General features: G+C 45.1%; 1 protein-coding gene across 1 annotated transcript; it reads left to right on the top strand.

The window, feature by feature from the left end:
- The first annotated feature begins 516 nt into the window (after positions 1 to 516).
- LOC129405537 (serum amyloid A-2 protein-like) lies at positions 517 to 3,836 on the top strand. Its single transcript, XM_055141238.1, has 4 exons — positions 517 to 538; positions 1,373 to 1,467; positions 3,133 to 3,280; positions 3,629 to 3,836. Exons 2-4 carry the CDS (start codon positions 1,377 to 1,379, stop codon positions 3,765 to 3,767), a joined length of 378 nt encoding a protein of 125 aa, XP_054997213.1. The 5' UTR covers positions 517 to 538; positions 1,373 to 1,376; the 3' UTR covers positions 3,768 to 3,836.
- Positions 3,837 to 15,704: the final 11,868 nt, after the last annotated feature.

The raw sequence follows: 15,704 nt of genomic DNA, 5'->3' as shown, positions 1-15,704 counted from the left end.
TGCTTGTCTACTCCTGAAATTCCTTTTTGCAAGTGAGACAGCCCTGGGTCCTGTGTGGAAGAGGCAGATCAAGAGAAAGAGACCGTCCCACACCTCCCCACTCCAAATGAGCCACTCGTGGCGTCCACCGACTTTAGTACTTGGTGAGGTCTCCCCCGGTGAGAGCAGATCTCCTTTGCACACTAATTCCTTGCTTACAAAGCCCTGTCAAACCATGCTGCCCAACCACCTACCTGCAAAAGCTCCCAGCCATGACCTTCACAGACCTTTCCAGAAAGGCTCGAGCAGATTTACAAGAACTTCAGAAATTGGCAGCAGAACTCCATCTTGCACACATGGGACATCTCCCAATTTGTGCAATCAGGGAATGTGTGCTCTGCACACAAGGGGTTTCCCCAAACGCACTGTTTTGCCTCAACCCTCTCTTCCCATGTGCTCTGTGAACAAGTGTCTGTATATATAGCAGAGACACCTTCCCCAGCAGATAGCACAGACTGCTGGGCCGCACCAGGAGACTCAGCAGGAAGAGACAGCAAAGGTGAGGCTCTAGAACATTCCAAGTTTCCTTCTGTATGTGGGGGTGGGGGGCAATCCTCTTCCTCAGCAGCATTCTTGGGCTGCATCCTTCCTGACTGAACTTTCTGACCATTGGGTCTCCTCAGATGGGCTACCCGTTTTGGCATTGTTGTTGCTGGACCTCCCAGCACTATTCAGGCTTCTGGGGACCGCTCAACCAGTGCACTGTGACTCTGCTCAGAAATTGTGTTCGTGTCAGCAGGGTCACTTTGACAGTGTACAGATAACCCCCTCTCCCAGCCCAAGTTCAAAATGCTGGAGCACCTGCGGGAGCAAAGCTGGTGCCCCAGCCCTTTGAGGTAACTCCCCAGCCCCCCCGAATACATTTCAGTCTCGAAAATCATTAGAAATTATGTTGTTTGTGCCTGCGATGGGCAGCCAGTGGTGGCTAGAGGAGACACACCACAAATATTGGTGGAGTTTTAAACTCAGGGGCTATTTCAGAGTTAGGATCCTCCCATGGATCCAGGAAAACCTGCTATGCAGTTAGATCTCAGAGCTGAGGAGGGATGCTAGGAATGGACAACGGTTTACACTGAAAGCCCAGTGTAATTGCTGTGAGTATCAAGCCTCTAGTAAATCCTAGAAAAGCACTAGGATTCTGAAGAAACAAGTAGAAACAAAGAATAAATATTCTAAATGTGTCTTAGATGATCAGGACATATCTCTCCACATCTATTATCTATCTACATGCCAGTCTATGCATGTAAGTGGAAGTTCTTTGCAGAATGTGAGCCTGGGTCAATCTTACAGAGCAACAGCCTGAATTGCCTCATTGTTGCTTGTGTACCTACAGCAAGATGCAATTGTCCACAGCCGTCATTTTCTGCTCTTTGTTTCTCTGCGTCAGCAGCCAAAGTTGGTTCTCATTCATGAGGGATTTTGGTGAAGGTAAGGCCCCGGGGATATTGGGGGTCAGGGTCTGTAACGAGGCTGTCCCCTGTAGTTTCCATAGCAGAGGACACGGTCCCCCAGTGGATAGACAGGAAGTTCTGATTTTTTTTTTTTGCCGGGTTGGGTTGGGAGGGTTTACACCAAAGGCTTATCATGGGTTACTCCTAGCTCTGCACTCAGAAATTAATCCTGGTGATGCGGGGACGGGTCGGGGGAGGGGCCCATATGGGATACTGGAAACCTAACCGGGTTTTGCCACATGCAAGGTGAGTGCCTTCCCCACAGAACTATCACTCAACCCTGAGGAAGGATTTTACCCCAGCATTTTACCAGTTTTTTTTCCTCTTCTGTGGATACCTGTAGACCCCAGGGCACATAAAGTTGGTCGCCCAGGTTTTAACAGGATTGAGGATGAGAGTTGGAATTCAGAGATGCTTGTTCCTTAAATCACTGTCACTACCATTTTGATGCTCATCGATTTGCTCGAGCAGGGACCAGTAACATCTCCATTGTGAGACTTGGTACTACTTTTGGCACATCAAATACGCCAAGGGTAGCTTGCCAAGATCTGCCTTGTGGGGGAAATGCTTTTGGTAGCTTGCCGGGCTCTCTGAGAGGGGTGCAGGAATTGAACCCAGATTGGCCACGTGCAAGGCAAATGCCCTACCCTCTGGGCTCTTGCTGAGAGGTTCCTTAAATAATGCAAAGAAGGACCTACTGCTCCCTAATCGAGGTTCGAGCTAAGCATTTTGATGCTCTCTGAAGTGACTTTGTCAAACCTAGGAATTAGGTTTCCAATTCTTTCACTCTTAAAGTTTATGGTAATGGGGTGGGGCCACACCTGAGTGTGCTCAGGGCTTCCTCCTGGCTCTATGCTCAGGTGTCAGTCCTAGTGAATCTTGGGGGGAATCTCTGTTGTAGTGCTCATCAAACCAGGTCAGCTGCGTGCAGGGCAAGTGCCTCTCCTACTTCTCTGGCTGAAGCCTCAGTAGTACAGTCAAAATAATAGAATTTTTAATAAGGCGAAGCCATTTTAAAGTTTTCAAATGCAAATGAGTCATTTAGTAGTTTTCAAGTGCGAAAAAGCTCATTTTTATCTTCATGTCGTAATCCTTGGATCCTTTGAGGTAGGCATCTCTCTCTTCTATTTATTTATTCATTTATTTATTTTTTGCTTTTTGGACCACACTGGGCAATGCACAGGAGTTACTCCTAGCTCTGCACTCAGGAATTACTCCTGGCGGTGCTCAGGGGACCATATGGGATGCTGGGAATAAAACATGTGTCAGCCGAGTAAAAGGCAAAGGCCCTATCCGCTGTGCTATTGCTCCATCCCTGATGCAGGCATCTCTTAACAGAGAAACTGAGGCACAAGGGGGTAACAGAGCATAGTCCAAAGAGAGATGGGAGATAGTACAAGGGTTGGGGTGTATACTCCACACACAGCCATCGTCAAAGCAGCAACAGGGGTCAGAGGGGGACACACAGAATCAGTCTTGTATTGAGTTTCTCAATGGTAACCAGAGGGAGGGGAAAGGGACCTTCATTTCAAAGCCCATCTGCTTCCAGGTGCTTTGTCCCAAGCTCTTGAAATCTGGGCAGGAGCATTTTAAATGTAATTCCCCGCATCGTGATCTTCTGCGTTTCATCACTTTCTTTTAGTTCCAGAGGCCATGGTGGGACCCTACCGAGCCCACAAATTCATGCAAGAGGTCGAGAACGAAAATTTAGGCAGATTGATCCTTGCCCTAATGAACTATGTTGCTGAACCAAGGGGCCCTGGCGGTGTCTCAGCAGACAAAGTGACCAGGTAAGGGTGCAGGGGTGGGTGAGAAGGGTCAGAAAATTCTAACTGTGTTCAGCAGGGTGTCGGTGGAGGGAGTGGTCTTCCCCTCTGCCACTCTCCTCTGTGCCCAAGGAGAGATGGGAGTGTCTGAGAGAGTGAGAATAAGGCCAGGGGGAGGGCGAGTCCCACCCACAGCTCAGGGCTGTTCTCCCAGCACACAGGGGTCAGTGTGGGCAGAGCTGGGCAATGCCCCCGCAGGGCCAATCCTACAGCTTCTCTCTTCTTGGCTCCCTGGAAAGGGAGAGAGATGCGAAGGTGGGAATATTGCTCTTCTACCCCTGGTTTATCTTTTTCTCCTGCACTCTGTTCCAGGGATTCAGAGAGACTTACCCAAGAAGCACAGACTTTAAACCATGGAGACAGTGGCCACGGACAGAAAGATTCCATGGATGACCAATTTGCCAATGAATGGGACTGGATTGATGAAGACGTCAATATCTTCCGGCATTGAGGCCTGTCTAGGAAGTACTGAGTTTCATCCTCACCTGCTCTCAGGAGACCCGGCTGTGAGCCTCAGCGGGGCAGGACAGCTCCTGACCTAAATTCGAGTATTGAACCTACATTGAATACTAATTTTTAGCACTTGATACTTGATAAAGAGAGCAGCAAGTGTTTAATAAAGGTTTGTGAAATCCAAGTTGTTGTTGGTGTCTGGGTATAAAATAGTAGGGGACATTTCCTGAGTACATGAGCCTATTTGTACTATAGGGATATACCATGAGCATCCCAGAAAATTCTAATAACCAAATTAAAATAGGAATATGTGGGGATTGGGGCATCTGGTGGTGCTCAGGCCCTACTCCTTGCTTAGTGCTCAGTAATCACTCCTGACTGGTCTCAGGGGACCATAGAGAGTTTTAGGAACGGAATGTGGGTCGGCAGTGTGTACCACAAGTGCCTTGCCAGCTGTACTATGACTCCAGTCCCCACGTCAACAAATGAATCTTGGAATAGAGTAGCAGGCCGCAGAGGTGCCTCCAACCCCAAACTATTTTAGAATTCCACGAGCAACATCTCATACTCTTCATTCTAAGCATTTTCAAAATAAGTAATTTAGCATCTGCTAGGGGGAGGCTTGGGTGGTGGTGTGTATGGGGGGGGAAATCCAAAATAATGGTGGTGGGAAGGTGTCATGGTCGTGGGATTGGTCTTGAAATACGGAATGGGAACAAGTCTCTGAAAACACGATAAAATACTCATTCAAAAAAATTAATAAAGTGAGAAAATATCCTGAAAAAAAAAAATAGTTCCCCAGACCTGGAACCTAGGGGCGAGTCCCATAGTAGACACAGAGCGCTGCTAAAGCCGCACGACCCGCGGGCGGCAGGGGGCGCTGTGGCGGGAGGCGGACGAGGCCTGGGGAACTGCTTAGGGGACAGGTGCACAGCAAGCACTGGCTCTTCTGCGTGCTCTAGCTACACAGTCCTCCAAGCAATGATCTGACAGTAGCCCAGAGCAGTCCTGGGGCGGACAGAAAATGCAGAAGAGTTTTCTTAGTACCGAATAGCTAGTTATCTCAGTCCCACTTTTTGTATTTTATGGTTGGTAAAATAATGATACCAAAATCACCGTCTTACCCATTGTTAAGTATTGTAAAGTATATTCACATGATTAAAATTACACAGCCAGTTTCTAATCTTTACATCTTGCAGAACTAAACTTTTCTTTCCCTATTTTGGTCACACCCGGCAATGCTCAGGGGCTACTCCTGGCTCTACACTCAGGAATTACTCCTGGTGGTGCTCAAGGACCATATCAGATGCCGTAAATCAAACCAGCCATACCCACTGGACTATCACTCCAGTCTCTGAAACTTTTAATTCCTTTATATCTCTTCAACAAACTGGAGCTTCATACCCATTCAGCAATAATTTTTAGTTATCTCCTCCAAATAGCCCCCTAAGAATCACAGTTCTACTGATATGGGATTCTAGGGATTCAACCCTGGTCAGCCACTTACAAGGCAAGCTCCCCACCCAATGTGCCATCTGTTTTGACCCTTATTTGTTTTTGGTCAGATGAGTTCGTTATATATCCTGGGTACAGGATATAAGACAGAAGTCCTTTCCTATAGGATACCTTTTCACTCTATTGATTATATTTTTTGTTTGTCTTTGGTACCAAACCTGTTGATACCCAGGGGTTACTCCTAGATCTTCACTCTGCAAGTAAACTGTCAGTGTTTTAGGACCATGTGGTATGGGATCAAACTCAGGTTGGCTGCATGCGGGGTGAACGCTTTACTTGATATATTATAATTATAGCCCATAGCCTCTTTCTTTCTCTCTTTCTTTCTTTCTTTCTTTCTTTCTTTCTTTCTTTCTTTCTTTCTTTCTTTCTTTCTTTCTTTCTTTCTTTCTTTTTTTCTTTCTTTCCTTAAGTTTTTTAGCAACACCTGGCTTTTCTCAGGACTTACTTCTGGGCCGGTGCTGAAGAGTCATTCCTGGTATCTCAGTTAGAGAAGGGAACACCAAGTAGAGGATGTTGAGAGAGCCCATTTTGGTTGTAAAATTCGAGCTGAAAGTAGGCTATACACCGAATATGAAGACCACTCAATACCTCTACTGCAAACTACAACACCCAAAAAAGAGTGAGAACAAAAGGGAATACGCATCTGAAGAGGTTTAGGTTGGGGTGGTGGCTGTTTGTGTAGGGATGGTGAGAGGGATACTGGGATCATTGGTGGAGGAGATTAGGCACTAGTGGAGGGATGGTAAACGATCACTGTATGAGTGAAATGCAGACACAAAAGTTCATAACCTAGTAACTGTACATCACAGTGATTAAAAAAATTTTTAAAAAGGAGTCATTCCTGGCAGGGTTTTTGGGGAAGCATATAGGGGGCTTGGAATAGAACCCGGGGTGGTATTGTGCAAGGCCAGGGCCCTGACCTTTGTCTTATCTGGCCATTGATTGCATTTTTTAAACGCACAGAATCAGTAGCTTTTTCAATTCCTCATAGGCTTTTAGTTTGTTTGGTTTTCTTTGTGCAGGAGGGCCTGCCAAGCAGTGGTGTGAGGCCACCAGGACTAAGCCCAGCCTTGCCTGGCCTTCTGTGGTACTGGGGGTCAAACTTGATGGACAAGCACTCCTGCCCTTAGAGCTATCTTCCATCCCCGTATGTTAAGGTTTTTGTAAATGTGAAAATGAGAAGTAAATGTGCCTGTTTCTTTCCTTTGCGACTTCAGAGCCTTGGTACAAAGCATGCTTGAGAAATGTGATCAGTTTCTCTGGTCTCCGCAGGCCTGAGTGGAAGAAGATTCAGCAGTCGTCAATGTATTTTGGGAGAACATGAGCCCTGCGCCTGAACCTGCTGTTCAGGCGCAGGTAGCAGGTTACATGAGAATGTTGCAAAACTACTGAGATAGGACCTGGGTCATGGGATTGACACACAGAATTAGTGAAATGGTGAAGATACAAAGGAGATGATTTAAGTCAAATTGCTTCTTATGAGCTCATGTTTAGTATTTACCCAGTATTTGTCCTCTTCTAATTTGAGCCTCTGTACAGCTAACTTATTCCTAACAATGTTTTATCTCTAACCTTTCCTAAACAAAATCGCCCAAAGGAATCATGTACTTTTTTAAATTTCAAACGCCCTACCCGCTGTGCTATTGCTCCAGCCCCGGGAATCATGCACTTTTTAAATATTATTTTTAGAATCCTATAATAAAGGAAAGCTGAATTCTAATAAAGACTGTCACAGTGCTTGTATTATTTAAACTAATGTTCTTTAAGCTTCTTATAGCTGTGCACTGGCACCTGTCTGCATCCCAGTCTCTGAAGTTAGAATCTAGGTAATGGGCAGATTACCAACGGTCTGCAGTTTTCCACACAATAGGACATGGGGCTGAAAATTTGTGACTGACTTAAACCTTGTACTGGATTGAGGGACTGAAGTGATAGTACAGCAGGTAGGGCAATTGCACACAGCAGGTCTGGATTTGGTCCCCCAAATCCCATTTGGTCCTCTGAGTACCTCCAGGAGCTTTGGCTAAAAAAGTGAAAACCAAAGAGTTATATACTAGATTTCTTTGTTCAAATCCTGTACATTTACATCGCATGTTACATTAACAATGAATATAAAATTATTAATAGTACATGTATTTACATTGTATGCACTAGATTGTTGGACTCGAGAGATAGCACAGAGCGTAGGACATTTGCCTTGCACACGGCCGACCCGGGTTTGATTCCTCCGTCCCTCTCAGAGAGCCCAGCAAGCTACCAAGAGTATCCCGCTTGCATAGCAAAGCCTGGCAAGAGCCCATGATGTATTTGATATGCCAAAACTCGTAACAAGTCTCACAATGGAGACGTTACTGTTGCCCGCTCGAGCAAATCCATGAACAACAGGACAGGATGACAGTGCTACAGTGCGACAGTGCACTAGATCGCTATTTGTTCAATTTTTATATATTTAAATGGTGGGTTCTATTAACAATAAGTGTAAAATCTGAAGTAAAACTGCCAAGTGTTCTACCCACCCCCACCACCACCAAAAAAAAAAAAAGAAATTTTCTTGTGAAGTAGGAAGAGTGAATATTGATAGAAAGTAGTCAGGAGAAGTTTTCGTGTTCCTTTAGAGAGAATGGAGTGAGCATTGAGGAACATACAATGAATATATGTTACACAGACAGGGACAGTGTCATCCTGGGGAGGGTGGGCGTTCAGTTGCTAACAGAGTTGAGGAGGCTGGAAGTCCACGGACTCTTCCGAGCAGTCTCTCTCTCCCACCCCAACTTCCGGCTCAGGGGCCTGGGTGCTTATCTGCATGGAAGTGACCCTAAAGCCCCACTTTGGCCCCCTCAGGCCCAATGATGCAAGAATTGGAACTGGAATCCCATACAGTCCCCTGAGCACCACCAGGAGTAATTCCTGAGTGCAGAGTAGAACAACCCCAGAGTATCACCAGGTGTGATCCATAAAGGCCAAAAACAAAAACAAAGAAACCTTCGTGAGGCGTAAGAGTAATATAGTACAACAGGTAGGGCACTTGCTTAGTGAGCAACCAATGTGGGTTCCATTCCTGGCATCCCCTAGAGTCTCCTGATCACTGTCTGGTAGGATCCCTGAGTGCAGAACCAGAGGGAAAAAATCTGAGCAACGCTGGGTGTAGCCAAAAGAAAAAAACAAAGACCTTAGTGATGTGAATCTTGTGGTTTTCTCTCTGCTATAAACCTCTTCACTCACCTGACACACAGTCTAAGCTCTGGCTTCCAATACCCTGGTCAGACTAGTGACAGCATCTTCAACATTGAGTCCCAAAGACTAGGTTGCTTACTTTACAGTCAGCAAAACACATTGTACTGAATGACTCAAAAGGGATACCTTTTAGATCAAGATTAGAATACATTTACTAGATCACTCTGTAGAATTTGAATCTGATTCTTTAAAAAGCAAGTTACAAAAACATGGTTTTCTCTCCACCTTCATTTTAAAATTTGCCTGATGGCTTAACAAATCTGACTTGTTCTTTTGCATACACACAGCAAGATTGGAGAACTCTCCATTTGGGGTACCCCATAACTTACTGAGAAGTCCTGGGGGGTGGCTAAAGACAGGAGGCATACCAATACCGGCATTAATCTTATGTGGCACGTCAGAGTTACCCAGGCCTGGCCATAAATGTCCCACGATAAACTGGATGGCTTCAGGTCTTCAGGTTGAACTGGAGGTGACCTTGAGCCTCATTTGCCATAGAGGCATCCTGGCAGAAAGGAGTCCCTCCCCTCCCTTCTTCAGGGCTGGGTGAGATCCTAGTTTCCAGGGTTTTTCTTGATGCTGAGAGTAAGCCAGGCCGTGTCAGTCACATAGATTTCCGGATTCCTCATTCTCCATAGCAGTGATGATTTCCATTCTTTTCTTGAGCCGGCCTGCCTCTAGGGTCTCCCTGAGGTTTGTAGAGTACTTGAAACAGTACCTGTTAAAGACATGCTCCTGTCATTTAGACTAATCCCTTGCTGTTTCCCTGAAAGTGGGTTTTGGGGTCCCATAACTGATTTTCCTGTCTGCATGAGGGGTAGACCCTATTACAGAGAGGAAAGACTTTTATCTGAATTTATGCAAACCAACACAGTGCCATGAAACATCAAAAACATACTGAAGGTACAAAAGAAGAGAAAAGCAAACATCTCACTTTACTCACAGTAAGATACAACACACCCATTTGTTGTGGGTCCTAGTCAAAGGAGCTAAAATCTGTAGAGGAAAAGTGTACAATTTAACATCGTATTTAACCCATTCAATCCTATGTTGAAAACCTTGACTTCCCATTAATAAAAGCACTGTACTGGGAGTACTAGAACAGTTCTTCATTTGATTTAAAGAGTTTCTTAAAGCAGTGATCAATTTCTTTCCTTCAAACACAACTTCAAACCTTCTACACAAAATTCCTTTATATTCATTCTGTCCTGAAACTTTCCTTCAACCCATTTCAAAATCAACTTCACTTTAACAGGATTCCTTGCCTTTTTCCAACTGATGAGATCTGCATCCATTATCTTTCTGACTTAAGACATACATCTATATTCCTTATAGTCATCCCACAAGTTTAAACTCTTATTTTACTGAACTTAGTACAACATAACCTCCCAAATTTGGACACTAGTTACCAATCATCTCATTTAACATGACAAAATTACTTGCAGTGCTATTTCAAAAGCATTAGGTCAATTCTATAGATATTCAAAAAACTTTAAAGAGGCTCACAACTAAAGTTCTTACAACATATTCATTGGGCAAGGGTTCACTTCACATTAGAAATTAACCAGGAGACATCTTAGAATTCTGATTTCTAGGAAAACACAAATATAAAGATTAAAACACTCATAGATTACCATAAAACATTAAGGGTCTCACACTTGGCATACAAAGTTCTCTGAGGTTCAGGATAAAGTTGGTACCGTAAATCCCAGACTAAGTCCTCAGGCCAATTCGGCCTGTCCTTTCTTCCTCAGATTTCCCTGTGATTTCCAGCTGAGATCTGTTTGAGGTGGTTTGGGGTCTTTATCAGGAAAATGAAGTTTACTCCAGATGAAGCCAAGCCATAGCAGGACCCAGAGTACATTAGTAGGTGTTATCTGTTAAAATATAAGCATAGACTTTTCCTCCTACAAGGGGATTTCACACTATTTCTTTTTTGTGTGTTCTTAAGGCGTCAAACTAGGGACAAGAGTTGGTCCTGTCTGCACGTGTCTCCTGCCTGAAGGACACTGCTAGTTCTTCATCCTCCACTCCCTCTGGTGCTTCCCAACTACAGTTCTATTTCTATTGGGTCCAATATGCATACCCCTCTCCTCAACCTTCTCTCACTATTATGCTCCATTCTCATTGCCTTTTTATTCTTATTTTTTCTTTTGTTCACACCCTGTGGTTCTCAGGGCTCACCCTGACTCTGCACTCAGGAATTACTCCTGGTGATGCACAGGAGACTATAGGGGTTGCGGGGATCGAGCTGGTTTGGCCTCAGGAAAGTCAAGTGTCCCACCTGCTGTCCCATCTCTCCAGCTCCTGTCTGCCTTTAAAATCATCTCTGATCTTGCTTCTATAGCAAAAGAGCATCGATATTGCCAATAATCAGTAGAGTCAGAGGTATCAACCTGACCTTACGAATAGGAGCTCTTTTCCATACAAGTCCTTTACCTCCTTAGTTAAGCTGACTCCCAGGTACTTGATATTTTGAGGTCCAATTGTGAATGGGATTGCTTTTATCATGTCACTTCTCTCTCATAATTTGCGTATAGGAAAGCCATGGACTTTTGGGTATTGATTTTATTTATTTATTTATTAATTTTTGCCTTTTGGGTCACACCCAGCAATGCACAGGGGTTACTTCTGGCTCATGCACTCAGGAATCACCCCTGGAGGTGCTCAGGAGACCATATGGGATGCTGGGATTTGAACCCGGGTCGGCAGCGTGCAAGGCAAACGCCCTACCTGCTGTGCTATCACTCCAGCCCCTGGGTATTGATTTTATAGCCTGCAACTTTGCTATCCGAGTCTATCGAGAAGAAGCAACCGGGTATAGTAGAAATGACATCTGCATTTGTATGTTCATTGCAGCACTGTTTACAATAGCCAAAATCTAGAAAAAACCAGAGTGCCCAAAAGAGATGACTGGTTAAAAAACTTTGGTATATCTACACAATGGAATACTGTGCTGCTGTTAGAAAAGATGAAGTCATGGAATTTGCATATAAGTGGACAACATGGATATTATCATTTAAGTGAAATGAGTCAAAAAGAGAGAGACAAACATAGAAAGATCGCACTCATATGTGGAATATAAAGTAGTAGAATGGGAGTCTAACACCCGAGAGTAGTAGAGTAAGAACCAGAAGATTTGCCCCACAGCTTGGAAACTGGCCTCACATGCTGGGGAAAAAAGGCAGCTGAGATACAGAAAGGAACACTTAGTAGAGAATGTTGGGAGGATCCACTCAGATTGAAAGCTGTGTGCCAAAAGTAGGCTATAGACTGAATATGATGGCCATTCCATACCTCTATTGCAAACTACAATATCCAACAGGAGAGAGAACAAAAGGGAATGCCCTGCCGCAGAGGCTGGGTGTGCTGGTGGGGTTGGGGTGGGGGTGGTGGAAGGGATACTGGGAACATTGGTGGAGGAGATTGGGCACTGGTGGAGGGATGTAAGCAAAATGCAAACATGAAAGTTCTTAAGTTTGTAACTGTTCCTCATGGTGATTCACCAGTAAGAATTTTTAAAATAAAAATAAATAAATAAAATCGGACCCCTGTTCACTGCTCGCCTAATTTGAACTTGAGGTACATGACAAATGCCAATGTAGCACCAGAAACAAAATGGTGGTGATGATGATGATGATGATGATGATGATGATGATGATGGTGGTGGTGTTGGTGGTGATGGTGATGTTAATAGGCATTTATCTGGCCCTGGGTGGTCCTCAGCTAGTTTGAACTGTTCAAACTGCCCAAGGAGGGACTGGAGTGATAGCACAGCGGGTAGGGCATTTGCCTTGCATGTAGGCATGAAAACCTGGGTTCGTTTCCCAGCATCCCATATGGTCCTCCCCGTACACCGCCAAGAGTAATTCCTCAGTGCATGAGCAGGATTAAGTAACCCCTTTGCACTTTCGGGTGTGACCGGGTAAAAAAAAAACTGCCCGAGGAAGATTTGAAAACAAGAATTCTCTTTCTGTTCGGTTCAGTAATATCAGAGGAAGAATAAATCAAGTTTAAAATAGTTTGATTAAAAAAAAAACAAAAAGGTGGAGCTGGAGATTTTCAGTCCTGCTGCCTGCCAGGGCACAGCCGTCCTGGGCAGCCCACAGGCTCTCAGCGGTGGCCAGTGGACGGCCCGAAGCGGAGGGCAAACAGCTACACAGATGACACCAACGTGATCCTGCATAAGAAAAGTCATCACAGAGAACACCCCATGAAGTCTCCGTACACCAAAGTTGCATTTGGTAATGGACGATGTCACGTGGTGGGAGACAGGGAAGCTATATCAGGATTCATAATTGAGGGGGCCCCAGAGGACGATGAGAACATGGAAACGTGAGTACAGCTACCAGGGGTCAACTCACGAAGCCCACTGCTAATGACTGAGTAAGGAGAGAGAGAATCACAAAAATAACTAACCCTCCCCTGAAGGAGCACTCGAGCTCATTGGGGCCCTGGTCCAGCAGATTCAGCCCAGACATTTCCCCTCCCACAACAATCTTGAAGTTCCTATGCAAATGCTTGCATGAGGAGGCCAGGAGAGAAGGGTCCCACACTCTCCACTGACAAAGAAAATCAAGGGATAGAGGGAATATGATGGAATCCCCCATAGTGCAAGTGTGCGGAGCATCATACAAGCTTTGCCCAGTGACAATGATTTCAAACGCCCTTATGAAACCATTCACTCCCCTTCAGTGGACTGTTTTCCTCTCAACTGTGAGAGGCTTAGACGCAACAGGGAGTCAAGTGCCTTGCTTACCTATGAACAGCTGTTTTGGGGTGGAGCAGTGGCAGAGGCTACTTGTTCGACAGTGGCCCTTCCTGTCACACACTACATCCAACTAGGACATCTGGTCACAAAGCTTGCCACAGCAGAAACCCTAAAGCTACCCAGGCAAATGGGGGCTAGCTGGAAATTGAGAGGAATGTGCGTCTCCCTCTGCGTACTGGAGATGCAGTGAATCCTCTAGAGCTGATTTCAAAAGTTCCCAAAACACAGGGTCTGAAAACTCTAGAACCTGGTTACTAGCCTTCCCCTGCTGTGTAAGATCTGGATCCTGTCCTGGGTAAGTCAAGATTAAGATAAGTTTACAAAAGCTGCCAGTGTGCAGCCAAGCAAGAAACATCCTGCTTGGGAAAGCTGAGATGTAACGGGGGTCTCAGACATTTCTTTAGCAAAGCAGGACCAGAGTGATAGTACAGTGGCTAAGGCACTGAACCCTGCACACAGCCAACCTGGGTTCAATCCACAGCACCCCATAGGCTAAGTGTGTGGGCTGACTGCATATCCAACATACGGCCTCAGCTGTGCATCTCTTTTTTTTAATTATTTTATTTTATCACCATGTGGAAAGTTACAGAGTTCTCAGGTTTATGTCTTAGTTATACCATATTCAATCACCATCCCTTCACCAGTGCCCTTATTCCACCACCAAAATCACCGGTATACCCCCTGCCACCCACCCCAACTGTATAACTGATGAATTTCACTTCATTTTCTCTTCACCTTGATTACGTTCCATATTTCAACACAAAACTCACTATTGTTGTGGGAGTTATACCCCTGAACAAGATAACCCTATTAAGGAAGCATTTAATAATTAGTTTTCCATTAAAAGATTGTATGTTTTCAGGTTTTAACGCGGCCGAGCGGCTCGATGTGTCCCAGTCCCAAATCCCGGAGTCGTTTTAGTTGCTGCTCAGTGTCGCCAGGGCTCCATCTGGAGAAGGTGTGCAGGCTCCACCTCCTCCTTCCGGCTCCCTGCTGTTGTTGGCCCCAATTCGGGTCCGGAGCATTTTCCGGGCCACGTTGCTCACCAGAATGCCTGCCACTTCTCTGTTGATTGTGGCAAGATGGCGCCGAGGGTGGGTCGAGGGCGTGACTTCTAGCGGCAGGGACCACTTGGAATTTTGGGCTGTCAGCTGTGCATCTCTTACTCTTAGTCCTGCCAATGTGAACTGACAAAAAGAAGTGTATGTGTGATACAATTAGGAATATGGTGGTTGTACTCCAGAAAGGCTGGCATTTTGGCAGCTGCCACCTCTGGGTATCCAGCCTATACACTGTCATCTGTACAGTGTACACATTGGACAGTTCTATCAAAATCCCATTTAAGGATTTTTTTGTTTGATGCTTAAATACAGATGTGTATGGCTACACTCCTATGTATTCAATGCCTTGGGCTATTCTGTGCCAAATTTCTCAAATAGTCCTGGTTTATTATGCCAGGAAATGTCTCACACGGCAAGAAATGACAACGGCGTGCCTTGTAAAACAGTTGGGGTAACCTTAATCATGTGAAGCTAATACACCGAGATACCATTAAAACTTGCTCTTCTAGGAATTGGAATGTTGATCCTTTTGATATATTGCAGCACCAAGATGCTGTTGAGGATTTGGAGCTGGTGTCACTACCCCTCAACCCAACAGGACCACTTCCAGATACCAGCAGCATCTTCTGTTAATGAAAAATGTGCCAGAAAAGGCAAAAGGTTCTAATTCATTTTATTAAAGCAATTGCCGAGATGTGGGTGATGACCCACTAATACGAATCCCAAGATCTGGGTGGTCTTCTGGATAAAACAAGTTTGGACAAGTTGAGAGGTTGTGGCTTTAACCAAGCAGGAAGGACATAACCTGCTCGGACATAGCAGGGTGTTCTCAGAACAAAGTTTTTCAATTTGTATAATTGCATTGAAACTCAGAAGTGAGCAGAATTTTTGTGAAAAGGGGTCATCAATGAGCACATTACATCTACCACGTACTCAGGAGTGATTCCTGAGCACGGAGCCAGGAGTAAGCCCTGAACACCTCCAGGTGTGGCCAAACCCAACTCCCCTTCAAAATGAACAGAGCTTAAGAGATCTCCGGGACAAATATAAGAGGAAAGAACTCATCACTGTTTCAAACCAGGCATTGAACTCAGGTCACTTGTGTGCAAACCAAGTGCGCCACCCGCTCTACTATTGCTCAGGCTCAAAAGAGGTATACTTAGCAGAAGAATTGGAGTCTAGATTTTCAGAAATGTGTGAGGGATGACCTTTACCCTGAGGCAGGAGGCCCAATGAGTTCCAACAACACAAACCTGAACAGAACCCATGGCTCTCCTCCCTTGGGGAAGCCCACATTCTCTCTTGAATGCAGCTGTCTCTCTCTCTCACTCTCGCTCCTTCTTTCTCTTTC

This window comes from Sorex araneus, chromosome 6, assembly GCF_027595985.1.
Source record: "Sorex araneus isolate mSorAra2 chromosome 6, mSorAra2.pri, whole genome shotgun sequence".
In the NCBI taxonomy this organism is placed as follows: Eukaryota; Metazoa; Chordata; class Mammalia; order Eulipotyphla; family Soricidae; genus Sorex; species Sorex araneus.
The sequence above is the reverse complement of the archived record's forward strand: the minus strand, read 5'-3'. Positions and strand labels throughout refer to the sequence as shown.

Bases quoted from the DNA above. Each gene is read 5' to 3' on its own strand.
- LOC129405537 (XM_055141238.1), top strand. From the start codon at position 1,377: ATGCAATTGTCCACAGCCGTCATTTTCTGCTCTTTGTTTCTCTGCGTC. The intron at 1,468-3,132 runs GTAAGGCCCCGG...ACTTTCTTTTAG, and splicing joins CATGAGGGATTTTGGTGAAG to TTCCAGAGGCCATGGTGGGA. The intron at 3,281-3,628 runs GTAAGGGTGCAG...ACTCTGTTCCAG, and splicing joins TCAGCAGACAAAGTGACCAG to GGATTCAGAGAGACTTACCC.